This window comes from Clinocottus analis, unplaced genomic scaffold (assembly GCF_023055335.1).
Source record: "Clinocottus analis isolate CAN_PGR_092001 unplaced genomic scaffold, fCliAna1.0.p SCAF_5, whole genome shotgun sequence".
NCBI lineage: Eukaryota > Metazoa > Chordata > Actinopteri > Perciformes > Cottidae > Clinocottus > Clinocottus analis.
In genome coordinates this window covers 22,223,468-22,250,702 of record NW_027176207.1, presented here as the reverse complement: position 1 = coordinate 22,250,702, position 27,235 = coordinate 22,223,468, and the positions used below count along the sequence as shown (strand labels likewise).

General features: G+C 44.9%; 1 protein-coding gene across 2 annotated transcripts; it reads left to right on the top strand.

Annotated features, from left to right (window-relative positions):
- The first annotated feature begins 1,348 nt into the window (after window positions 1–1,348).
- On the top strand, window positions 1,349–25,459 carry LOC137802604 (nardilysin-like). Of its 2 annotated transcripts, none has more exons than XM_068600594.1 (32): window positions 1,349–1,433; window positions 1,957–2,205; window positions 3,211–3,439; window positions 3,859–3,940; window positions 4,580–4,733; window positions 5,840–5,913; window positions 6,497–6,592; window positions 7,775–7,897; window positions 10,006–10,063; window positions 11,465–11,538; window positions 11,735–11,804; window positions 12,051–12,128; window positions 13,727–13,847; window positions 14,067–14,125; window positions 14,734–14,788; window positions 14,873–14,977; window positions 16,048–16,171; window positions 16,868–16,954; window positions 18,012–18,131; window positions 18,766–18,817; window positions 19,068–19,218; window positions 19,500–19,627; window positions 19,862–20,024; window positions 20,169–20,200; window positions 20,423–20,561; window positions 21,052–21,099; window positions 21,201–21,253; window positions 22,709–22,792; window positions 22,889–22,979; window positions 23,218–23,334; window positions 23,888–23,977; window positions 24,605–25,459. In XM_068600594.1, the coding sequence occupies exons 2-32, from the start codon at window positions 1,994–1,996 to the stop codon at window positions 24,839–24,841; spliced, it is 3,306 nt and encodes a 1,101-aa protein (XP_068456695.1). In that variant the 5' UTR covers window positions 1,349–1,433; window positions 1,957–1,993; the 3' UTR covers window positions 24,842–25,459. The 2 variants fall into 2 exon arrangements, with proteins under 2 accessions (XP_068456695.1, XP_068456698.1); XM_068600597.1 differs by having other exon boundaries at window positions 1,432–1,474.
- Window positions 25,460–27,235: the final 1,776 nt, after the last annotated feature.

The window sequence follows — 27,235 nt, the reverse complement described above, 5'->3', positions numbered from 1 at the left end:
CGTCTTCTCTATACGTGGCTTTTACCGAAAGAAACATCTGTCTTTGTTGGGTTTTTTGCACCTTTTTTCCCTCACCAGCCGTACTTTGATGTCAAGAGCATCATTAAAATGACAACTTCTTTGAAATGCGGTGAGAAAGTACAGAAAGGTGCTTCACAGAGACAGAGAGCATGCTGGGAACAAAGTCTGAAGCTCACACCAATTCTCAAGAATCACGCTGTTACGGTTAGATTTACAAACCCACAAAATTATTTTACAAAGAATTTGAATTATATGTAAAACTCTGAACGGCTGTTCCAACAATGAGAACGTTTGTACTCACACAATCCTGCTTTAGTGTCTTTATTATGTTATTTTATGTTTTTTTTCTTTCTTTTGTTCGTCTTCTTTCTCTCTCTGCAGTTGTTGGATTAACTGTAAATTAATATATTTCTACCGTTTGCTACTGTCAGTTTATGAAAATGTCAGAGTTCATATACATGTTATTAATGGATTTCCATGACTGTAAACCACATTAAAATGATTTAAGACTAGATTTTCATGACTTTTAGCCAAATGTTCATGAGCAAACATTGTGTGAAATGTGTGTGTAAACAGTAAAAAGTGATAAAATGTAGTATTTAAACTAACAATGAGGATTCAAAGCATACAGTAAACCTTAAATGACTCAAATGAATGAGAGACAATAGTTTGATTAAAAGAATAAACATTTATATAGATGCCTGTATGGATGCTGCTGATATTTTGAGCCTCTAAAAACTGAATGAACGTCATGAACACATGAATATAAAACATTTTACACTTTTCCAGGTCTGGAAATAACTATGTTTAAACTCCATGATGATCCCAGGTTTTCCATGACAGGAACAACTCTTCTTCTGCAACGTATTAAATAATGATAATACTTAAAAAAGGTGTTAAATCTGCCCTGGCGTCCCTCGTGGCCGACGCCTGCCACCTAGCGGGCCCTGAACTCACCACGCCCGCGTGCAGCCTCCTGTGCAGGTGCACGTTACAGGACGGAGCCGCGTGGCTGACAACACAATTCCCTCCAGGCCGGTTACACCGGCTGAAGAGATGAAAGGAAGGAAAAGACATTTAGTGGCTATGACAAGTGGTCGGTTGAACATCCTCCATCTCGCAGTCATAATCATAAACAGATGGCGCGCAGCTGCTGTCAGCATCCAGGTGGCAACTTGCCCTCTTCTCTCTTTCCTCTCCTCTCTCTTTCCCCTCTTCCCAGATTCGCCACACCGCCCTGACTTCCTCCACGTGTCGGCACTCAAGACCACGCCCCCTCCGCCTCGTTCAGAGCCAATCAGAGGGCGGCGTGCAGAAGCAAAGCGGATCCTCCTCGGCGAATCAGAGCGCTCCTTGTTGCGCGCTCGCACGCGCCGAGGCCCCGTTGTTCCTGTTGTCAACCGGGAGGAAAGGTATGGATACAATGTCGCGCTGCTCCGAGCTGCTGCTTCAAGTTCCGTTTTCAACACTTTTCACACCGCTTCTGTTCAAAAGAATACGCTGACGTTGAAGTTATGACATTCAGCTCGTGGCGCTTTAGACGTGTACATTATGCTCTTTCATGTGCGCTGTGCTGTGTTTGAGTCCCCGCTGTTCACGTGACAGGAGGTTCGGGGGTCCAGGCCTTCAGGGTCAGGCTGCCGGGTCGCTTTTTAGCTGACACCGAGCTGAATAGAGCGAAACCACCAGACAGCCAGTGTGAATAGCTGCATTGTGGCCGCTGGCTGCTGCTGTGTGTGTGTGTCTGTGTGTGTCTGTGTGTGTCTGTGTGTGTCTGTGTGTGTGGTTCAACCCTACAGGCCTCTCCCACAGAGGCTCGGGGTGTCGTGGGGGTCAGCATAGCTGTGTTTCGGGCTGACTCGGTGGGTTGGTTTGGCCCCGCGCGGCGCTGCATTGTCGCGGTTGTTGACGCCTCGCTTGTGTGTCTGCCCGCAGAGCCAACACGCGTCTCACCGCCTCGTGTCCCGGGAGGATGCCGCAGACCAACGAGTCCGGAAACGACGCCGCCGCCGCCGGCCCGGCGTCTGAGCCCTCGGGCTCGGCCCAAGGTGGACCGCCAGCGGCGGACCCGGTGCCCCGGGAGGAGAGCCGGGCCGCGGGGGACGCAGCAGGAGGAGCAGGAGGAGAGGACAATGTCGGAGACCATGACATCATCAAGTCCCCCAGTGACCCCAAACAGTACAGGTACGTCCATACGGGAGCTTTTCATACTTCACACGATGCATCACAGCGCTGCTGCTGCAGTCTGCCTCTGTTTGTACCTGTTTGGTATCTATATTTCTTTTATTTCAGACTCGTAAGTCCATATAACAACAAACAGGACAACAACAATAAATAAAATACAATCCAATACAATACAATACAGTACAGTACAGTACAGTACAATACAGTACAATACAATACAGTACAATACAATACAATACAGTACAGGTATAATCATTAGTTAGAAAAGTCACTCGTGGTTAAAAACATACAGACACTTGTTCCAATGCTTCCAGAGACAAGAACAATACCTTGTGTATCTCTCTATCTATCTCTCTATCTATCTCTCTATCTATCTCTCCATCTACCTCGCCATCTATCTATCTCTCCATCTACCTCTCCATCTATCTATCTATCTATTTATCTATCTCTATCCCTCTATCTATCTCTCCACCTCTCTCTCTCTCTCTCTCTCTCTCTCTCTCTCTCTCCATCTATATATTTCTCTCTCTCCCTCCATCTATCACTCTCTCTCTCACTCTCCATCTCTCTCTCTCACTCTCCATCACTCTCTCTCTCTCTCTCCATCTCTCTCTCTCTCTCTCTCTCTCTCTGATTGTTCATGCAGTGATACGTATGCGAGTGCTCTTGTTTTCTCATAACGTGATAAATGACCCACATCCAGTAACCCAGATCCCCCAAAAAGAAAGGGATCCTCTCTCCTCCTCCAGCTGGATCAGTTCTATTGTAGTTTGATGGGATGATTTCATGCTCTGAGCACGCTGAGCGCCTCGGGCCTCTTTGGGGCGAACACAGAGACGTTTGCTGTGAAAGAGCACAGGAAGAGAGTCTGACTCGCCTCCATCACGCGTCTGATCCAACGGCTGGTTTCAAGCACAACGCCTGCTGTAATCCTGAAAGAAGCGACACTTCCTCTCATCGCTCTCTGCACTCTCTCTCTTCTTTGTGTGACTTTTCTCCCTCCAGGTACATCGTGCTGGACAACGGCCTGCGAGCTCTGCTCATCTCCGACTACAGCGGGCCAGCTGCAGACGACGAGGACGAGGATGAAGAAGAGGAAGAGGAGGAGGAGGACGAGGAGGAGTCTGGAGATGAATCCCAGGAGGAGTCTGAAGAGGAGGACGATGACGACGGGATGGGCAGTGATGAGGAGGATGAAGATGAGGGGCAAAAGAAGAAGAAATCAGAGAAACAGGTACCTGCAGGAAGGGGAGAGCCATGCTGTTGTTGTTGTTGTTGTTGTTGTTCAATTTGCAGACTAGACAACAAACTTGAGACAATTTAAAGACATTTGTGTTGAAATAAGATATGCAGATTCATGCAGGAGAGTTGTCAGCACAAACTGTAAACTATTTATTGTATCGTTAAATACACACTTTTATAACCTCACGACTGCTTCAAACTTACACGCACGCACACACACACACACACACACACACACACAGCTGGAGCTGCTTAAAGTATACATTCCTCTCATTGTCAACTATAAGCATGAAGTAAACAAAACCCTGCATGTATTTGGGAATGAGTCAAAATAAACAGCAGTGTTCCTGGACAGCGGTTATGCTCCTTTATGTGTTTAATAATGTGTGTGTGTGTGTGTGTGTGTGTCAGTCTGCAGCAGCGCTGTGTGTCGGCGTCGGCAGCTTCAGCGACCCCGGCGACCTCCCCGGCCTCGCTCACTTTCTGGAGCACAGTGAGTAATCAAGCAGCGCGGGAACAAGAGAGGCTCGATTAGCAAGAGAAAGGAAATTAAATCATGACCTTCGCCCGGTCGAGGGTTAGAACACACGACTCGTGTTACACTGTTTTCTGATGAAGCGCAGGAGCACCGACCACATGAGGGAAGGAAGGAAGGATGGAGGGAGGGAGGGAAGGAGGGAGCAGCAGCCATATTTAATGCATTACAGGAGTTGTTTTGTTATTTTAAATTATTCAGTGTTCCTCTTTTCTTTAACCTGTTTCGTCTACTTTCTACTTCAGTTAATAATCACTGATATTTTCCCAGAATGCCTTTCACCAAGCAACAAAGCATGCCCCCCCCCCCCCCAAAAAAACAGCAAGAGTTGCTCTTTTCTTTTTCTTGTAATGCAACAAAATCTTCTGAGTTGTATTAAACATGTTTGTGCGTCCGCTACCGATGCAAGAACGTTGTTCATTATTTATTTAAGTCCGTCATCAAAACCGTCTGCAAAAGTTAAAAACTATAAAATTCTCATGTGAATGCCGTGTCTTCTCGGCCGGTTTTCCACATCAACAAGAACCACAACCGCCACACACATTTGTCCTTTTAATTTCCTTTTTATTCATGTGTCTACACCTCTTCCCCGCTCAGTGGTGTTCATGGGCAGTGAGAAATACCCCTCAGAAAACGGCTTCGACGCGTTCCTGAAGAAGCACGGCGGCAGCGACAACGCCTCCACCGACTGCGAGAGGACCGTCTTCGAGTTCGACGTCCAGAGGAAAAGCTTCAAAGAGGCTCTGGACAGGTGAGCGAGGACCTGGGGGAGGTCTGGGTTTCATTTACGCAGCAGTCGCTCCTTTTTAAAAGATGTGGACGTCTTGAGAAACCAGCCGGTCATTTTCAGATAAACACAGGAGTGAAGGAAGGAGAACGTAAAACTCCTAAAAAAAAACATTTGAACGGCTAAAAACCAAATGAATGAAAAGAGAAAACATGCTTCCTGTTTTTAACTGTCACTCTGTTGTCATCAGCGCTGAGACGCTCCAGCTTTTCATAACCAGCTGGTTTTATTGGTTTTATTGGTTTTTATTGGTTTGAAACCATCTAGTTTTATTGGTTTGAAACCATCTAGTTTCATTGGTTTGAAACCATCTAGTTTTATTGGTTTCATTGGTTTGAAACCATCTAGTTTTATTGGTTTGAAACCATCTAGTTTCATTGGTTTGAAACCATCTAGTTTTATTGGTTTCATTGGTTTGAAACCATCTAGTTTTATTGGTTTCATTGGTTTGAAACCATCTAGTTTCATTGGTTTGAAACCATCTAGTTTCATTGGTTTGAAACCATCTAGTTTCATTGGTTTGAAACCATCTAGTTTCATTGGTTTGAAACCATCTAGTTTTATTGGTTTCATTGGTTTGAAACCATCTAGTTTTATTGGTTTCATTGGTTTGAAACCATCTAGTTTCATTGGTTTTATTGGTTTGAAACCATCTAGTTTCATTGGTTTCATTGGTTTGAAACCATCTAGTTTCATTGGTTTTATTGGTTTCAAACCAATGAAACCAGCTTGAACAACTGTTATCTGTAAAAACATGAATCTCGAGTACACGTCTTTCTGTATATTCTTTTTTAATCTCACTTCATTGCATGCCTTCATTGTTCCGCTCTTAACCAACGCATCGCTCACACAGCTGATCATTCTGCTGCCACGATGTGTGTGAAGCGTTGTTGCCGAAACCTCGACGACAACGTATGAAAGAAGTCGTCTCTGGTTGGGATGAGTCACAGCAGATGATGCAACTTCACACGTAAACAGACTCAATCAGCCGGCGTCCGTCCTGCTGCGGTCCGTGTGATTGTGTTCCTCTCTCCGTGTCATTAAAGCCTCTCTGACCCGTCTCCTCTCAGGTGGGCTCAGTTCTTCATCTGCCCTCTGATGATCCGTGACGCCATCGATCGGGAGGTGGAGGCCGTCGACAGCGGTGAGTGTGAGGCGCTTTACATCCGAGCCGGTGGAGTCAAACTTTCCATCAGAGATCTCCACACGCAGATGTTTTAATATCATGGGAAACCTGGAAAAGTCCTCTAAATGTTGTATGTCGAGTTTGAAATAATGAAACTGCTTTTAATAGAGTTTCAAAATATCAGCAGCATACATACAGGCATCTATAAGAATGTTTATTCTTTTAATCAAACTATTGTCTCTCATTCATTTGAGTCATTTAAGGTTTACTGTATGCTTTGAATCCTCATTGTTAGTTTAAATACTACATTTTATCACTTTTTACTGTTCACACACATTTCACACAATGTTTGCTCATGGACATTTGGTTTAAAGTCATGGAAATTTGGTTTAAGGTCATAGAAATGTGGTTAAAAGTGCTGGAAATGTGGTTAAAAGTGCTGGAAATGTGGTTAAAAGTGCTGGAAATGTGGTTAAAAGTCATGTAAATTTGGTTTTAAGTCATGTAACTCCATTGGTTGAAGGTTTATGACCCCTGTGTTAGGCGCCCCGTTGGGCTGTTCTGTTGCATGACGGCATGTTTCTCTTCTTCTGGCCGTCAGAGTACCAGCTGGCGAAGCCGTCGGACTCCCACAGGAAGGAGATGCTGTTCGGCGGTTTGGCCAAACCCGGACACCCTATGGGCAAGTTCTGCTGGGGTGAGTTGGTTAAAAACCACAGCTGGGACACACACAATACACACCTTTGTGCCTCCTTTGGGGTGTGTGTTATAATCCGGTCAGACTTTGTCATTTAGCCGTAACAACAGTTGTCACTCTGAGTTACTTGTGTGTCATGGTTATAACTTTGTTTTAAACTTTAATAACCATTAATAACCCACAACTAACGCTATTTATTGTCTGTGACGCATAAACAATTTGTAACACTAATAATTGTACATTCATAAAATTACCCTGTCTAACTGCATGCTGGGTACAGCTCGCCCGCTATCACAGCAAGAAGAAACTCCAGAGGCGGACCCTTCTGGTCACCTGGAATCCCCTGGGTCCTAAGCCCCTCCATGTTTAGCTTCATAACTGATGTACCAACGTAACAACAGCTGCTCACCACTCGCAAAAAACACCCGTTTGTGAAAAGAGAGTCAGGGAAATGTGTTTTAAAGTCATGGAAATGTGTTTTAAAGTCATGGAAATGTGTTTTAAAGTCAGGGAAATGTGTTTTAAAGTCAGGGAAATGTGTTTTAAAGTCATGGAAATGTGTTTTAAAGTCATGGAAATGTGTTTTAAAGTCATGGAAATGTGGTTTAAAGTCATGGAAATGTGGTTTAAAGTCATGGAAATGTGGTTTAAAGTCATGGAAATGTGGTTTAAAGTCAGGGAAATGTGGTTTAAAGTCAGGGAAATGTGGTTTAAAGTCAGGGAAATGTGGTTTAAAGTCAGGGAAATGTGGTTTAAAGTCAGGGAAATGTGGTTTAAAGTCAGGGAAATGTGGTTAAAAGTCAGGGAAATGTGGTTAAAAGTCAGGGAAATGTGGTTAAAAGTCAGGGAAATGTGGTTAAAAGTCAGGGAAATGTGGTTAAAAGTCAGGGAAATGCGGTTTAAAGTCAGGGAAATGCGGTTTAAAGTCAGGGAAATGCGGTTTAAAGTCAGGGAAATGCGGTTTAAAGTCAGGGAAATGTGGTTTAAAGTCAGGGAAATGTGGTTTAAAGTCACGGAAATGTGGGTTACAGGCATGGAAATTTTATGGGTTCATGGAAAATTGGTTTGAACTGTGATATGAATTTTTGGCCTTACCGCCCACGATGTTCCATGCGTTTGTAAAAAATAATCCAGTGTTTTTAAGGTTCCTCTGAACTGGTTGCTCCCTTGTGGCCGCCCCAGGAAACGCCCAGACGCTGAAGGACGAGCCGAAGAAGAAGAAGATCAACGTCTACAAGCGCCTGCGGGCCTTCTGGAAGAAGCACTACTCGGCCCACTACATGACGCTGGCGGTGCAGTCTAAAGGTCATTATAAGCCCCGCCCCCTTACCGGAGTGACAGAAATGTAATTGTTTTCAGTAATTTCATACAACGGATTAATTGAAAAAAGCAATCTGTAGATTGATGGACAATTAAAAGGTAATTAGTCTGTGGGCTCCGGTGAGCATCATCCGTGTTCAGCCGGCCGCGGTTAATTGTTCCTGAAGCAGTGAGATTGAAATAGTTTGAAGTCAGATCCAGACTGTGTCGTGCGTTGAGTTTCACAGCATCGCCTCAACTCATTCACTTCTGCATGAAGGTAGAATGACTAAGTGTTGACGTTTGTGCTGAGAAAAAACATCTCTTTAAAACAGCTGAATTATTATTATTATTATTAATTATTTGCCTTCTGAGATCCTGTTGAAACCTCGAGTGCAACCACGCCGTTTATTAAAAAAACTTACTTGCTGCAGCGACTGTATAATTTCACTAAACCGGCGGATTATTGAAGGCAGAAGCTTCTCTGCAGGATGTTTCTGCTTCCGTGACTATTTTTGAACCAAAACACACGTTTTCTTCACTAAAGCACCTTCTCAATCAGTCAAAGCTCTGTTCTGCAGTGGACTCTGGTTCCTCAGGTCACGACCTTTCCAGAAAGGTGTGTCATTACTGTGTGGGATGTCGTTAAGGCTCTGAACTCAGGCCCCACTGGAAGAGGGATTTTTGGCAAATCTTGCGCATAATCATGCCGGATGTTATAAAATATGTTATAAAAATAAAAATCTGAAAAAATGTATAAAGTAACACAAGTACAAGGACTCATTTTGGGTTTACAAACTACTTGAACACGAGGAAAAGAGGTCCAGACCCCAATTAGGGTCGGACCGGGTGGATAAAGACGTCGAAAACCAACAACTGCAAAGGTGTGTTGAGGATTCCTGGAAGTGATTCAGGATTAAATTACTAAAAGGAAAATATGAAAACTGACTTAAATTGAAATTTGTCTTCCAAATAAACTTCAATCATCTAAAATTTGAGAGAAAATGCAAATTAGAATCAATATTAAACATCGATTCTAAACATAATATATCACCGTGTGTCCTGATGAAAGTTCCTCTCGTCTCTCTGCTTTGGTCTCCTCCTCGTCTCCTCCTCCTCGTCTCCTCGTCTCCTCCTCCTCGTGCTAAACGCTCCTCTACGTCCACCAATCACAGGCCAGAGTGAACCAACACGGTAACGTTGGCGTCATTAAAACGCGTTTAACGGTTATGAATCCTCATCTTTCTGTCCTGGTTGTTCAACCTGGATGTCGGCGCTGTATGTTCCTGGAGGCGGCGAGATCAACGTCTGTAAAGATTCCCCGCGTTGCATTGTTTCATTAAAGCATAAAGTCAATAATTGGCCTTTTTCCCGTCACGCTGTGAGCCTCAGTTCACAATCTGATCTCCCGCCGCGCGCCGGGCGCCAGCGCCTCGTCTCCTTCCAGCGTTTTATTTATTTATTTTTTAAACATGAGACGGATCCCAACTTTATATTTACTCCATTGATGCTGTCGGTGTCGATATCCTCGGTAAACAGGGGAGGCGTTCACAAATGAAAGAAGAAGTATGCATGGATCTCCTTTTTTTATGAATCCCTGGTGTGTGTAATTTGAATCCCTCACAGGAAAGAGAGGCAGTGAAACAACCGTACAGAGTTGCACAACGTGATGCGATGCAGTGAACGGTTCCTGGCCATGAATACACTGTGTAGCGTGCAGATAAACAGGACCAGAACATCCTGTTTCTGCTCCAAATACGTTGATTTTTCTTTATTGTGAAAGATCAAATCATGAGTTCATGATATTTTACTTCTTTTGCATTCATTAGAAATAGGAAAGCAACTGTCCATCAGGTGTGTATCCTCGAGTATCACTTCATTAGCAACACAAAGGGGCGACTTTTCATCTATTTGTTGACTGACCTCACTTATACAAGTGTGTATCGCTGTAATAATGAAACAAACCCCTTTACGGATCAGCTTTTATGGACTAAAACGGAGTCGCTTCAGACTAAAAGAAGCTGCGTTTCACAGCAGAATTATGAGCTCTTTTCAGCCAGGATTTATTGAGACGCACTTGAACTCTAATTCCTCCTCCACTCGTTCCCTTTCAGAGAAGCTGGACACTCTGGAGGAGTGGGTGAGGGAGATCTTCAGCAAGGTGCCCAACAAGTGAGTACCGCAGGAGAGGCTCTCCGTCCTCCTGCTGAGCTGCTGCAGACGCAGCCTGCAGGTCCTTTGAGGCTCAGACCTAAAAGTCAAGTCTTCCTCCGTCTCGCTCTCGGCACTTCTTCTTTTTTTTTTTTTTTTTTGTTTTACCTCGTTTCACCTGAAAGATTTTTTTTTCTCCCCTTAAGTCAAACAGGATTAGTGTTTTCTTCCAGAATTCCACTTCTATCTGCTTCAAGAGTCCCTGTGGCGGGTTTTTAAGACGCGCCCGCCTTTATTAAGACACAATAAGACACGCCTACCTTCAATAAGACACGCCTACCTTCAATAAGACACGCCTACCTTCAATAAGACACGCCTACCTTCCATAAGTCACGCCTACCTTCCATAAGTCACGCCCTACCTTCCATAAGACACGCCCTACCTTCCATAAGACACGCCTACCTTCCATAAGACACGCCCTACCTTCCATAAGACACGCCCTACCTTCCATAAGACACGCCTACCTTCCATAAGACACGCCCTACCTTCCATAAGACACGCCCTACCTTCCATAAGACACGCCCTACCTTCCATAAGACACGCCCTACCTTCCATAAGACACGCCCTACCTTCAATAAGACACGCCCTACCTTCAATAAGACACGCCTACCTTCCATAAGACACGCTCTACCTTCCATAAGACACGCTCTACCTTCCATAAGACACGCTCTACCTTCCGTAAGACACGCTCTACCTTCCGTAAGTCACGCTCTACCTTCAATAAGACACGCTCTACCTTCAATAAGACACACTCTACCTTCCATAAGTCACGCTCTACCTTCAATAAGACACACTCTACCTTCAATAAGACACACTCTACCTTCAATAAGACACGCTCTACCTTCCATAAGACACGCTCTACCTTCCATAAGACACGCTCTACCTTCCATAAGACACGCTCTACCTTCCATAAGACACGCTCTACCTTCCGTAAGACACGCTCTACCTTCCATAAGACACGCTCTACCTTCCATAAGACACGCCTACCTGCAATGTCTTCAGGAGCTTGTCACCACTAAAAGCGTCCCAGCACAAACAGAGGACGTAAAGATGGTTCCTATCAAGTGTAAATACAAACATAATCAATATTCAAGAAGCAAATAGATGTAAACAAGCCTCTTAAATAATATTCATGGCAGTACGAGTGGAGTCTGGCAGAAACAGGGTTTTTTTGTTGATAATTGGAAACGGTTATCTTTAAACGTTTCAATTATCTCTTATGAAGAAGAGTCAAGTGTAATTATTCTTCAACAAACAGTGTTTTTCTCAACAGAAATAATAAAGAAGCATGATGGGTTTAAGGCAGGTTTTCTATGTACTCATGCTTCCTTTAACTGTCTCCTTGTGTCCTTGTGTCCTCAGCGCTCGGACCAAGCCAGACTTTTCTGATCTTCTGGATCCCTTCGACACGCCGGCCTTCAACCGGCTCTACAGAGGTGCTGCTCATTTATAATGACTGAACACGTGTGAAATGAACTTTTTTCATGTTTAAATCAGGGGTGACTGCTTACAAAGTGTGAACGAATACAAATAAATACTTGTTGGAATGGATCCCGGGCCGAAGAGGTCGAGGACGTGCAGCACAAATAAGCAGCCGTTGTGTTTTTGACAGTTTTCTTTCGCGTCTTGCAGTCGTTCCTGTGAGGAAAGTTCACGCTTTGAACATCACCTGGGCCCTCCCCCCTCAGGAGAAACACTACAGGTGAGCATCAAACCACAATCGCACAACGCACAGCAGACCATGCTTTCATCTGAATACACTTCATCAGAAGTGTTTTGTTTCTCCTTCTTTCCCTCCATGTCCCTGAGTGGCGCCTCTTCACATAAACTAGACTCAGACCAACAAGATCCAATGTTTTCCCCTCATTTTTTTTATTTTTTTTTTGCGGGTATTGCATCAATGTTTTTGTTGTTTCTCCTTTTCATGTTCTTCCCTCCTCTTCCTCAGAGTGAAGCCTCTCCACTACATCTCATGGCTGATTGGCCACGAAGGCACAGGAAGCATCCTCTCCGTGCTCAGGAAGAAGTGAGTGTTGTTGCCTCCGTCTATTTCTTTAAAATGTATTATTATTTGGAGGGCACTCCAGGAAAAAAAACCCAATTAAAAGGTCTTCAATTTCGCTCGGTATACACGAGCGAGACCCCCTCCCCTCCCCCGAGTGTTCGAGTCCCGATCTTCAAACTGTGCACATTCACGAGCGCACTCGACGGCGTGAGTCATGCATTCTCTTCCCCATCGCGGACGCTGTTGCACGAGAGCGTTTCAGCCTCTTGTGGCTAAGTGGCAAAGTGATGCGACAAACCCTTCTGCGGCCCCACAATACCAAGAGCCCCGCTTTAATAGTCCCTTCACCATCAGCGCCACTTGGCACGTTTTGATAGAATATTTCTATTCACTGTTGTGTGTGTCTGTGTGTGTGTGTAATTGTTGGTAAATGACAACAGTGGAATATGAGTGTACTTGGTTTTGAATTCCCTGAGCTGCTGAGGCAGTGGAGCGGCCGTCTTTTTTTATTTTATTGAGTTCAGACAAATCCCAGCGTTGAGGACCAAGAGGCTGTTTTTGGAAATTGGGCCATTGTTGTCCCCTGCAGGGACGTCAGGGACCGATCCGTCTGTGTGTGTGTGTGTGTGTGTGTGTGTGTGTGTGTGTGTGTGTGTGTGTGTGTGTGTGTGTGTGTGTGTGTGTGTGTGTGTGTCCATTACACAAACTGTGTGCAACACTGCTGATAAGATGCCTTAACCCTAGAACACTAGCGTCATAAATAGTAACACCATCACTAACGTTTGGTGTATTTCACCCGATGTAATGGACCTGATAAGAAATGTTAAAATACAACAATACAAAGGCAAATTGTAGTACTCTTATTTTATTTTACTCTATATAACTTCTCGAGAAATGAAAAACAGGAATCATGGTCGGGGCAATAAAAAAAAGTCTAGTGAAAAATTAGGAAAACGTCAATAAAATATGATTAAAAATATTAATAATGGAGCTATGAACTTGTTCAATAAGACACGCCCACCTTCAATTAGACACACCTACCTTCAATTAGACACACCCACCTTCAAAAAGACACTCACACACCTCCAATAGGACACGCCCACCTCCAATAAGACACGCCTACCGTTTACAGAACAATATTCACATTTCTCATACAACAGGATGTTTTTAGCTGCTTTCAGTCGGTGCAGCGTGAAATATTGGAGATGAAACTCTTGATGCGTCGCTGTCAACATCATTTCTTCTTCTCTGGTAATGAAAAAAAACAACCCTTCCTGTTTTTTTAAAGCGCATCCTCGCGGCCACGAGAACCCGTCTCCATGCAGATAAAAGCAGGCGCGACGACTTCTGCGAGGGAAAATGTTAAACGAATGAAAGGCTCGCGAATGCGTAACGGAAGGATTCAGCGCGCCTTTATTTTTCAATCTGGGACGTGTGAAGTGGTGCTGACGGCCTCAGAGGGACCGCCGCCTGTTTGTTAGACCGTCTGCAATCAAGAAGCATGAAATGACACATTTTCTGCTCGCTGCGCGGCTCGCACTGCAACACAATGTGCATTCTCTGAGAGGACCGGCCTTCTTAAAGCCCAGCGAGTTGATGGCTGCTCCTTGTGTCTTCAGGTGCTGGGCCCTGGCTTTGTTTGGAGGCAACAGTGAAACGGGCTTTGACCAGAACACCACCTACTCCATCTTCTCCATCTCCATCACCCTCACGGACGAAGGCTTCCAAAACTTCTACGAGGTAAAGAAAGTCTCTTTTTCACTCATCGCTCTCGGTGCGAGTCACTTGAAGGGAGACGGTGGGTCTTAAAACCTCTCTAGCCGCCGGCGGCCATTACCGGACAAGGAACGAGACGAATGAGTCATGTGACGCCAGCTGAATGAGCTCCTGGAAAGTTTATGTTCATTATGTTATTTTTATTTGATGTTGTGACTCATTTGTGTCTGTCGTCCTTCACAGGTGACTCACCTGGTGTTCCAGTACCTGAAGATGCTGCAGACACTCGGACCACAGCAAAGGCACACACACACACACACTCTCACTCACTCACACTCTTGCTCTCACACAATCTCTCACACAATCTCTCACACACACTCTCACTTACACACTCTCACTTACACACTCTCACTTACACACTCTCACTTACACACTCTCACTTACACACTCTCACTTACACACTCTCACTCTCACTTACACATTACACACTCTCACTTACACATTACACACTCTCACTTACACACTCTCACTTACACACTCTCACTTTCACACTCTCACTTTCACACTCTCACTTTCACACTCTCACTTTCACACTCTCACTTACACACTCTCACTTACACACTCACTCACTCACTTACACACAATCTCTCACACACACTCACTTACACACTCTCACTTACACACACACTCTCACTTACACACTCTCACACTCTCTCTCACACACACATATAAAATGTCACAACTTACTTGGATAAACTTTGTAGTCCAACAGAACTTTTCTGTTGCGTGTTTTCAGCTCATTTATAAATGTGTACCGTTGTTGTTGTTGTTTTTAATGAGATGTTGATGTTGTGAGCGTCTGTCAGGATGCATGAAAGTAATATTTCCATATTGTTTGTCGGTGCTTCAGAGTGTACGAGGAGATTCAGAAGATTGAAGCCAATGAGTTTCAGTACCAGGAGCAGGTACAGAATCTGATATTCACGCGTCTGAAGATTTTAATATTGATGATGTTGTTGTTGTTGTTGACAACGTTTCCTGTTTGTCAGATCGACCCCATCGAATACGTAGAGGACGTCTGTGAGAACATGCAGCTGTTCCCCAAACAAGACCTGCTGACCGGGGACCAGCTCATGTTCCACTTCGACCCGGAAGTGAGTAGTTTAGTAGTTTAGGAGTCCACTAGTTTGGTCTACTAGTTTGGTAGTCCAGTAGTTCACTAGTCCAGTAGTTTAGTAGTCAAGTAGTTTAGTTTAGGAGTTCACTAGTCCACTAGTTTAGTAGTTCACTAGTTTAGTCCACTAGTTTAGTAGTCCATTAGTTTAGTTTAGTAGTCCAGTAGTTCACTAGTTTAGGAGTTCACTAGTCCACCAGTTTAGTAGCCCAGTAATGTAGTTTAGTAGTCCAGTAGTTCACTAGTCCAGTAGTCCAGTAGTTCACTAGTCCAGTAGTTTACTAGTTTAGTCCAGTAGTTTAGTAGTCCAGTAGTTCACTAGTCCAGTAGTCCAGTAGTTCACTAGTCCAGTAGTTTACTAGTTTAGTCCAGTAGTTTAGTAGTCCAGTAGTTCACTAGTCCAGTAATTTAGTCCACTAGTTTAGTAGTGTAGTAGTTTAGCTTAGTAGTCCAGTAGTTTAGTCCAGTAGTTCACTAGTCCAGTAGTTTAGTAGTCCAGTAGTTTAGTAGTCCAGTAGCTCACTAGTCCAGTAGTTCACTAGTCCAGTAGTTTAGTAGTCCAGTAGTTCACTAGTCCACCAGTTTAGTAGCCCAGTAATGTGGTTTAGTAGTTCATTAGTTCAGTAGTTTAGTAGTTTGGGGCGTGAACCAGATCAGGGTTTTATTCTCTACATCTTATATTTCCTTCATACTTTAGAGACGTTAATGAATGGGCTCTCTGGAAGGAGATTGTGTTGATGTTGTGTTGATGGCTGCATAGCTTAACGCTGCTATGTGCCAGAAGTGTGTTTTCTAGAGTTGTTGGTCTCTCTTTGCTCGGCTGCTGTTACGCATCAAACGTTACGCTCTAATTGTGGCTTTGCATATTTTCTCTGTGATGACAACGACTTCTGTTCAGTTTAGCCGCCGCACTCTGTGATTGACAGCTGAAATTGATTTCACATAAACAAGTGATTTAGAATAAAAGGGAGGGGGGGAAACAACAACAACTCTCTTTGTGGAAAAGTTGACTTTGTGTGTGTGTGTGTGTGTGTGTGTGTGTTTTTCTAGGTGATCAGTGGAGCTTTGTCCCTCCTCACCCCTGAGAAAGCCAACCTGATGCTGTTGTCACCAGAACATGAGGGCCAGTGTCCCCTCAGGGAGAAGTGGTTTGGCACACAATACAGCGTGGAGGGTGTGTTTCTGTGTGTGTGTGTGTGTGTGTGTTCCTTCCCACAATGCAATGTCGTCTTTTCAGTGCATGCATTGTCTTTTCCCCCCTCGTGTCGTGATATTCAGGCTGATATAATGCAGCCAAGCAGCAGACATGCCGGCTTCTCTCTCTGTCTTATAGACGCTGCACAATAGTGTTGGAATAGAATTACAAATAAATTAACAATGCATGCATGGAAATACAACATTTTCACACATTTTAAATCCACATGCGGTCATGGAAAAGCCCATTAAAATGGTTGTTTCCAGGCCTGGAAAAATCCTTGGAAACATAAAATCCCCAAAAGTGGTGTAAATGTGTTATATTCATGTGTTCATGACGTTCATTTAGTTATAAATAATGAATCTGCTTTTAAAAGAAAGAGTTTCAAAATATCAGCAGCATACATACAGGCATCTATATAAATGTTTATTCTTTTAATCAAACTATTGTCTCTCATTCATTTGAGTCAGTTAAGGTTTACTGTATGCTTTGAATCCTCATTGTTAGTTTAAATACTACATTTTATCACTTTTTACTGTTTACACACACATTTAACACAATGTTTGATCATGAACATTTGATTAAAAGTCATGGACATTTGGTTAAAAGTGATGGGAGTCCGTTGCTATGTGCATGAACGTGTGTTTCATGTGTTCATCTGTTCTCTGGTCGCAGACATCCAGCAGCAGTGGATGCAGCAGTGGACCGGAGACCTGCAGCTGAACCCTGACCTCACCCTGCCGGCTGAAAACAAGTTCATCGGTGGGTGAACACACACTTTGATCAGACAGAAGTAGAGCTCCGTGTTGCTGTGTGCGTCTAAAGAAGCGTCCAGTCATGTGACCACGAACGAGGCTCGCTGGGCTCTCATTCGTCCTCCTGACGCTGCAACATTTAAAAAGAAAAATGGCCGACTTTGACCTGAATCTTGCCCGCACCATAACAAACTTGACATGTAACCGACCGTCTCCTTCACATGTGTCATGTGATGCACTTTCAAACGAGTCTGAGGACCAATGAAATCGCAGGACCTCGAAACGCCCCAAAAATTGAATTTTAAAAAAAAATACGCCATTCTTCGTGGGACTTATGCACCTAAGCCCATTTCAGCCACAAAAAATAAATAAAAATGAGATTAAAAAGTCTTAATTATGAGATAAAAATTCATTATTATGAGATTAAAAGTCATTATTGTGAGGTTAAAAGTCATTATTATGAGATAAAAAGTTTTTTTTAATGTATATTTTGTGACGGGAATGGTCTTCCATACTTATGAGCGTTTTAGTGAAAACGTTATAGTTGTTTAGGGAATTATTCAAATGTGATGATATTTATTTAAAATGTAAACCGTCACGTTTTTTCTCACAAGGGTTACGGTGCTTTACTCATTTAAATGACTGAGATCAGACGTGTGGAGGAGGAGGCAGCACAGTTTTGGTTTTGTAAAACGTCGGTGAAAAGGGGCTCGGGCTCATACGGTGAAGTCCAGCCTGGAGATGTGAATCCTCTCTGGCCTGTCAGGCTGTTTTGGGTGCATGGTGGCTTCATGCTGTGTGAAACACGCTGCTGGTGGAGCTCCACTCCTCCATGACGGATACAGGAAGTGAAGGAGTGATGCGTCTCTCAGTGAAAGGCCCCTCGGGGTTGTTGAATCACTCCTCTGTTGAATCTTTTACGGGTTTCTGACACCCGGCTGCGAGTGGATCCCCAAAAACCGGATATATTGGATTGTTGAAGCTCACACATTATTGATGAGATTGCAGCAAGCAGGAGTGTTGTTGTTGTTGTGTTTTCACTGTTTGTGTGCGTCGCTCTTCAGCCACCGACTTCAGCCTGAAGCCGTCTGACGGCTCGGACTCGGAGGTTCCTCTGAGGATCGCCCACAGCGACAGAGGATGCCTCTGGTACCGCCAGGACCGCAAGTTCAACATCCCCAAAGGTGGGGGTTCCTGCTCTCACTCACTCACTCACTCACTCACTCTCACACACTCACGCTTTCACTTTGTCACTCTAACACTCTCTAACTCTGACACACTCTCACTCACTCACTCACTCTCACACATACTCTCTCACTCTCATACACTCACATATTCACTCTGACACACTCTCACTCTTTCACTCTTTCACTCTCATACACTCACACATTCACTCTGTCACTCTAACACTCTCTCACTCTGACACACTCTCACTCTTTCACTCTCATTCACTCACTCTTTCTCTTTCACTCGTTCTCTCACACTCTCTTTGTCTCTCTCACACTCTCTCTCACTCTCTCACACTCACTCGTTCACACTCACTCTTTTTCTCACTCTCTCGTTCACTCTCTCACACTCAAATTCAGTGTACGCTCTCTCATTCTCACACTTTTTCACTCTCTCTCTCTTTCCCTCTCACACACTATCTCTCACACTTATTCTTTCACTCTCTCTTTCACTCTCTCACTCTAACACACACACTCTCTCACACACACTCTGTGTGTGTGTGTGTGTGTGTGTGTGTGTGCACAGTGAGCATCATTATCCTGCAGGGTGTGTGTCCTTAGAGGCGTTGACTCCTTGTCTCCTTCCCTGCAGCCTTCATCCGGTTCCACTTGATCTCTCCTGTGATCCAGCAGTCTGCTAAGAAGTGAGTTCAGAGAGCGGCTTCTTTGTTTTAGTCCTGGAAAGGTCCTGGAAAAGTCCTGGAGTTTTAAAATGGTTATTTAAAGGCCTGGAAAAATATAACCCCAAAGTTTAAAGTCACAGAAATGTGGTTTAAAGTCACAGAAATGTGGTTTAAAGTCATGGACATTTGTTTTAATGTCCTGTAAGCCCATTGGTCAGCATGTATCTGACCCCTCCTCATCCTCTTCCTCCTCCTCTTCCTCTCCCTCCAGTCTGGTGCTCTTTGACCTCATGGTCAACATCCTGGCCCACAACCTGGCCGAGCCGGCCTACGAGGCCGAGGTGGCCCAGCTGGAGTACAAGCTGGTGGCCGGAGAGCACGGCCTGGTCATCAAGGTCAAAGGGTTCAACCACAAGCTGCACGTGAGTGATGAAGCGTCATGCACCTTTATGTCTTTTAGCGGTAAAACCTCCGGCTTTGTGTAACTTACTGTGAAGTAAATGTAGGTTAATGACACCAGCGAGGATTGTGGGAAATATTTTGTCATTTTAAATCCTGAAGGGAAAGTGAGAAAGTATATTTCACATGTCAAAACTATTCCTTTTTAATAAATGAGTTATTAACACAGAGACACATATTTGCATTGTTTAAATGCCCGATGATGATGATGATGATGGTGATGATGGTTCACGTGTCTCCTCAGCTGATGTTCCACCTCATCGTGGACCACCTGGCAGCGTTCTCCGCCTCCCCCGGAGTCTTCATGATGTTCGTTGAGGAGCTCAAGAAAACTTACTTCAACATCCTGATCAAACCTGAGAAGCTCAGCAAGTGAGTCTCTGTTTCATTTCTTCTTCTTCTTCTTCTTCTTTATTTCTTCTTCCTCTTCCTCTTTTATCTCAGACTTTATCTTCTAGTCTGTGACGCCTTCTAGTGGTGAGATGTGAGACGACCCTGATGCTGGAAAATACTTTTTTCTCTCCTCCCTCCCCTTTTCTCTCGCTCTCTCCCTCCCCCCCTCTCTTTCTCCTCCCCCCCCCCCCCCCCCCCCCCCCTCTCCCTTAGAGATGTGCGCCTCCTGGTCCTGGAGCGTTCCCGGTGGTCCATGGTGGATAAGTACCAGGCTCTGTCGGCCGGTCTCAGCTGTGACGAGCTGCTGGAGTTCAGCCGTGTGTTCCGGTCCGAGCTGTACGCTGAGGGCCTGGTGCAGGGCAACGTTAGCCGGGAGGTGAGCTGAGCGCCACGGGATGATTAGCACTGGGATTAGCGCTGGGATTAGCCCGTTAGCTAACGGATCGCTTCACGTTGTGTGTCTGCACTTTGTTGTCCCCTCTTGAGCTGCTCATCATCCTGCATTGTGTTTCCTCCTCAGGAGTCAGAGCAGTTCCTGCACTACGTCACAGAGTGAGTCAGCTGTCACACCGCTAACGATGCTAACGGCGCTAATAAGGCTACGCAATCAGATGACTTGTTTGGCGCCGCACATCATTTTCATTAGCTGCAGTTGTTCAAGACGCGATTCCCCTTTTCACCTTTTTAACTTTTGCTTTTTCCTTTCAAACTTTCTGCATCCTTTCTCCCTTCCCCCCTACTTCCTCTCCTCGCTTCCTTTCCTTCCCTCTGCAGTAAGCTGCAGTTCTCCAAGCTGCCAGTGGAGGTGCCGGTCCTGTTCCAGGTGGTGGAGCTTCCTCTGGAGCGTCACATCTGTAAAGTCAAGTCCCTCAACAAGGGAGACGCCAACTCTGAGGTCACCGTTTACTACCAGGTACACACACCCCACTTCACTGTTTACTACCAGGTACACACACCCCACTTCACTGTTTACTACCAGGTACACACACCCCACTTCACTGTTTACTACCAGGTACACACACCCCACTTCACTGTTTACTACCAGGTACACACACCCCACTTCACTGTTTACTACCAGGTACACACACCCCACTTCACCATTTACTACCAGGTACACACACCCCACTTCACCGTTTACTACCAGGTACACACACCCCACTTCACTGTTTACTACCAGGTACACACACCCCACTTCACCATTTACTACCAGGTACACACACCCCACTTCACTGTTTACTACCAGGTACACACACCCCACTTCACTGTTTACTACTAGGTACACACACCCCACTTCACTGTTTACTACCAGGTACACACACCCCACTTCACCGTTTACTACCAGGTACACACACCCCACTTCAAACATATAAACACTTATTGTATTCTCTGTTTTCTCTCCTCAGTCGGGCCCAAAGCTGCTGAGGGAACACACACTGATGGAGCTCTTGGTGGTGCGTCTACATTCATTCATCCGTTCATTCATTCATTCATTCATTCGTGTGGTTCCTCCTCACTAAACTGAGTTGTTGTTGTTGTTGTTGTTGTTGTACAGATGCACATGGAGGAACCCTGCTTTGACTTCCTCCGGACCAAAGAGACTCTTGGGTGAGTGGAGTTTTTTTTTAATTTTTAAGAGATTTTATTTTCCACATAAGAAATGATGGATTAAAATGTCTTCCATGACGTTTTTTTTGGTCACAACTTCTTTTTTGGGTCACGACTTTTTTTTTGCTCACGACTTTTTTTTGCTCACGACTTTATTTTAGCTCGCGACTTTTTTTTTGCTCACGACTTTTTTTTTTGGTCACGACTTTTTTTTTGTTCCCGACTTTTTTTTTGGTCACAACTTTTTTTTTGGTCACGACTTTTTTTTTTGGTCACGACTTTTTTTTTGGTCACGACTTTTTTTTTGTTCCCGACTTTTTTTTTGTTCCCGACTTTTTTTTTTGGTCATGACTTTTTTTTTTGGTCACGACTTTTTTTTTTTGGTCACGACTTTTTTTTTTTGGTCACGACTTTTTTTTTGTTCCCGACTTTTTTTTGGTCCCGACTTTTTTTTTTGGTCATGACTTTTTTTTTTTGGTCCCGACTTTTTTTTGTTCACGACTTTTTTTTTGGTCCCGACTTTTTTTTTTTGGTCCCGACTTTTTTTTTTTGGTCCCGACTTTTTTTTTTTGGTCATGACTTTTTTTTTGGTCACGACTTTTTTTTTGGTCACGACTTTTTTTTTGGTCATCACTTTTTTTTTGGTCCCGACTTTTTTTTTGGTCCGACTTTTTTTTTGGTCATCACTTTTTTTTATGGTCCCGACTTTTTTTTGGGTCCCGACTTTTTTTTGGGTCCCGACTTTTTTTTTTGGTCCCGACTTTTTTTTTTTTGGTCCCGACTTTTTTTTTTTGGTCCCGACTTTTTTTTTTTTGGTCACGACTTTTTTTTTTGGTCACGACTTTTTTTTGGTCACGACTTTTTTTTTGGTCACGACTTTTTTTTTGGTCATGACTTTTCTTTGGTCATGACTTTTTTTTTTGGTCCCGACTTTTTTTTTTTGGTCCCGACTTTTTTTTTGGTCCCGACTTTTTTTTGGTCCCGACTTTTTTTTGGTCATGACTTTTTTTTTGGTCCCGACTTTTTTTTTGGTCCCGACTTTTTTTTTGGTCCCGACTTTTTTTTTTAGTCACGACTTTTTTTTTTTTGGTCACGACTTTTTTTTTTTTGGTCACGACTTTTTTTTTTTTGGTCCCGACTTTTTTTTTTGGTCCCGACTTTTTTTTTTGGTCCCGACTTTTTTTTTTGGTCACGACTTTTTTTTTTTTGGTCACGACTTTTTTTTTTGGTCACGACCTCTTTTTGGTCACGACTTTTTTTTTCATGACTTTCTTTTGTGTCAGCCCTTTTTTTGGGGACTTTTTTTTGGTCATCATTATTATTTGTTGTGGCGGTAATGGGCTTCCATAGAGAGACTCTGGTGTGACATTAAGGTTTTGGCAAATGTATGACTCTCAGTGCATCTGCAGCTCAGCATCTCTCCTCCTCTTCCTCCTCCTCCTCTTCTTTTTTCAGGTACCACGTCTACCCGACCTGCAGGAACACCTCGGGCGTTCTGGGTTTCTCCGTCACCGTGGAAACACAGGCCACAAAGTTCAAGTGAGTCTGCAACACAACCTGCAACACAAATGAACAACACAAGTTATTTGTTGCGTTAAGCGGTGAAGCCTCACACCTCCTGCTCTGCGTCCTCAGCACCGAGCTGGTGGAGCTGAAGATAGAAGAGTTCCTGTCTTCCTTTGGGGAAACGCTGGAGTCTCTTTCTGAGGAGGCCTTCAGCACGCAGGTCTGTGTGTGGTTGTGTTGCCGTTGTGTAGTTGTGAGTTTCCTCCTCATGCAAACATCGATAAGTTACAGATGATTATGTTTTAGAAGGTTTAGAAGTTACTTTGGTGGATTAATAACACATTTCATAGACATGCAAGACCTGCTACACAACCTGGTGTTGCTTTTTTAATAAGAACAAAGTGTGTGTGTGTGTGTGTGTGTGTGTGTGTGTGTGTGTGTGTGTGTGTGTGTTACAGGTGACCGCTTTAGTGAAGCTGAAGGAGTGTGAGGACACACACCTCGGGGAGGAGGTCGACAGGAACTGGGCTGAGGTGGTGACACAGCAGTTTGTGTTTGACAGGCTGAACAGAGAGGTGAGGATCACACACTCACACACACTCACACACACACACACACTCACACACACACACACACACACACACACACACACACACACACCATGTTGGTTTCACATACTTTCCTCTGCAGAGCATACCTGCAGCAGAGTCGTCCTCCTCTGCTGCTCTGCACCGTCACTGTGTTGTAATATCTCCTTCTCTTGTAATGCATGTTGTTGTGTTGTGTTGTAATGTGTGTGTTGTACTTTAGTGCTTGCTGAAGCATCGTATTGAGACTAAAGGCCTCTCATGTGCAGGAGCCCAGTGAAGATGAGCTCATTATCTCACGGACACATTTACATTCACAGCGTTTATTATCTCTCTGGTGAAAAACATAAAACTTTGCTCTCTCACCTTTTTCTAAATGTAAGTCCAATGTGAAGTTTATCTTCGTCCTCCTGAGGGGAAGATGTCTGGCCCTTTCCATCTGCTCTCCAGCAGCCAGAAAATGTGTTTGTCCGCCATGTTGCTGCGTTCTCTTTCCTGCTGAGCGCTGGCTGGACTCGTGAGACTCTGTTCCTGTGTTCAGATCGCGGCTCTGAAGCAGATGACCAGAGACCAGCTGGTCTCCTGGTTCAAGGAGCACCACCGGCAGAACGTCCGCAAGCTCAGCGTGCACGTAAGCCACTTCCTGTTACTGCCCGAGTCCAGCCGGGGCTGGTCCCGCTACCTTCAGTGGTTGTCGAGGAGCTAGCAAGGAACTAGAGGGGAGCTAGCGAGGAACTAGTGGAGAGCTAGCGAGGAACTAGCGGAGAGCTAGCGAGGAACTAGCGGGGAGCTAGCGAGGAACTAGCGGAGAGCTAGCGGGGAACTAGCAGAGAGCTAGCGGGGAACTAGCAGAGAGCTAGCGGGGAACTAGCAGAGAGCTAGCGGGGAACTAGCAGAGAGCTAGCGGGGAACTAGCAGAGAGCTAGCGGGGAACTAGCAGAGAGCTAGCGGGGAACTAGCAGAGAGCTAGCGGGGAACTAGCAGAGAGTTAGCAGGGAACTAGCAGAGAGCTAGCGAAGAATTAGCAGAGAGTGAGCATGTGACTAGCAGCAGCGCTAGCTGGCTACGGTAGGGAGCTAGCGGGGGACACCTAATGAAGGTCGTAGCAGCTTCTGACCCGACTTTTACGGCCCTATGAGCATTCATAGCAATGTTTTGTTACCTTAATTCTGTGTTTAAAGGAGCAAAACGAGCTCCTCGTAGTCCGGATTAACTGTTTTCTGTGCGCATGACGATATAAATCTCTTGGATCCTGCAGGTGGTGGGATTTGGCGCTGAAGAGCGGGATGACGAAGGTAAAAAGGAGGATGAGGAGGGTCAGAAACGAGCAGGACGAGCGTGCCAGGAGGATTCCAGCGGCTCCGCCTACGGCGAGGTGTCGAAGCTCACCTTCCTGCCGGCCTCGCCCAAGATGGCGGGCGCCGTCTCCATCATGGACATCGCTGCGTTCACCAGAGGCCTGCCGCTCTTCCCCTTCCACAAGATCCTCCAGTGACCCGAGGCGCTCTGGCGCGGCGGCGCTCCGCCTCCCGCCGGGCCTCCAACAGGACTCTGGGGTTTGAACGAGAGGAGGTGGAGGAGGGCGGCGCTCCTCTCTGGACCCGGACTCCGCCTCCAGAGGCTCGCTGTGCTTTCTACACGCATCCTGCGTGCCGGCAAGAGATGACAGCTGTTTTTCTTTTTAGCTACGTGATGATCTGCTTCTGCTTCCTTACACTCAGCTCTTTCATATCCTCAGACAGTGGCAGCGTGGGAACGCCGCTCCGCCTCTTCCTCCGCCTCGTCCTCCGCCTCTTCCTCCGTCTCACACCGGACGGAAAATTGTTGGGATCAAATTTTCATTTATTTGCTTCTTTAACCCCTCCCCCTTCTGTCTGTGGAGCCGCAAAAGCTGAGTTTAAATATTGTTTGAAAACACAAATCAACTGTGAAAACTGCAAGAAATGCTGAGTGCTTTTGAACTCCTGACGTGTGTGTGTGTGTGTGTGTGTGTGTGTGTGTGTGTGCGCGTGTGTGTGTGCGTGTGTGTGGTCGTGGGTTTCCTGCTCTGCTATTGGTCGACCTCGATCACCCGCCTGTGAAACTGCAAAGAGAATAAATCGCTGAGAGACGAGTGACGCTCTGTGCTGACTGCAGACTGAAAACACACTTCTGGGTTTGATTCTCTCTCCGCTGAAGGAGGAAGAGTCACATTCACACTACTTTAAACTGCTTCATGTGTTTGTTTCCTCTCTGATCTTCATCTTCATCTTCATCTGACACACACACACCTCAGAGCATCACTAGAATCCAGCGTGCACATATCAAGCACATCGTGTGTGTGTCTGCATGCCGGTGACTCTCTGTTGCGTCAGCAGTTTAATTGATGTGTAAATCCTGCATCAGACTCTCTTCCTCCTCCTCCTCCTCTTCCTCCTCCTCCCAGACGTAAAGGTTGCAGCTCGTCCTGGTCGCTGACATGTAATTAAAACCGATCCACAGCCGAGTGTGTTAGCATAACGGGGGGGAAGAGGCCTCACGCAGACGAGGAGCGAAGGAGACGAGGACATGAGGAGACGAGTGCTGCAGCTGGCGGCAGGTGGTACTGCAGGTGCCTTGACAAATATAAAACCCTTCACCTCTTCATCCTGATGTGAGGGCAGAGCGTCCTGCTTTAACGGCCTCTGCATCCTGTTACAGGTTTTATTTTAAAAGTCTAGGACATAAAAACACACCATAATAAGAGAATAACTATAAATACGGTTTATATGTACAAGAGACACCATTTTAAAATAACAGTAATAAATGGGCTCGTTCCTGGAACAATGTGAAAAGAGGGAAAAGGGGAGGAGCTATATGGGAATATTGCACATTTTGAGAGTATGATGTCATGAGTGAAGCGGCCGTCTGGCCTCCAGGTCACGGCTGCAGCAGACCAGGAGGTTTTCATTTTAAATCTGGAGAGACGGACATTATTCCCTTAAACCTGCAGCACCGCATTCGCCCACACGGGGCAGCAGAAACCAGCTGCAAACGCAACTTTTAAAAGGCAACCGGTTGCCTATTTTCTCTACTGACGTAGAACTCTTTCTAATACACTCATAAAAAGTCACCTGCCGGAAGCTGGTAAAATCCTCCCGCTCCCATTTTAATACCCAGCATGCCCCATTCAGACCATCTTTTTTCCATTTCTGAACCGAATGAGACAGTTTCTTGACTGAAACTCCTTCCTAACAGGACAAGACTTTGTTTTATTGTGATTGTTGTTGCAGGTTCTGATTCTTTAGGTCCTAATCTTTCCATAAAGGTGTCTTATTGACGCTCCAGGAGGCTTTTAGGGAATCTGACTCATATCATGCTGGATGTTCATAGTTACCATCAAAATATCTTTCAAAAGTGATTTTTGCAGATATACATTTTTTTCCCAAGACTTTGCTGAACAAATACAAACAATAAACACAGGTATTGGAATTAATTTGGGGTTCCTACGACGACTCAAACACAGAAAAGATGGCGTCGTCCTCACGCTGCTCGTGATGGAACCTTCAGACTAACGTTCGTCTGCATGAAGAGACGAGTTTCAAACCTTTTTTATGAGATGTTTCATAAGTTTATTGCTTCTGCGGTGATGACAGTTTCACCGCTTCAGGAGCCGCTGCACAACATTTCTAAAACAATATTTCATATTTCATCCTGAGTTGCAGGGAGACGTTCAGAGCTTCTCAGAAACTCTTCTTACTGAATCGATTCCTTTAATATCTTGTTAGTTATAACTTTCATAGCCCTGCACACACACACACACACACACACACACACACACACACACACACACACACACACACAGAGGCAGGGATATGCAGAACATGAGCTCCTGGATCCAGATGATACCTCGGTGAAGCCTCAGCGCTGC

Bases quoted from the DNA above. Each gene is read 5' to 3' on its own strand.
- LOC137802604 (XM_068600594.1), top strand. From the start codon at position 1,994: ATGCCGCAGACCAACGAGTCCGGAAACGACGCCGCCGCCGCCGGCCCG. The intron at 11,805-12,050 runs GTGAGCATCAAA...CCTCTTCCTCAG, and splicing joins CCTCAGGAGAAACACTACAG to AGTGAAGCCTCTCCACTACA. The intron at 20,562-21,051 runs GTACACACACCC...TTCTCTCCTCAG, and splicing joins AGGTCACCGTTTACTACCAG to TCGGGCCCAAAGCTGCTGAG.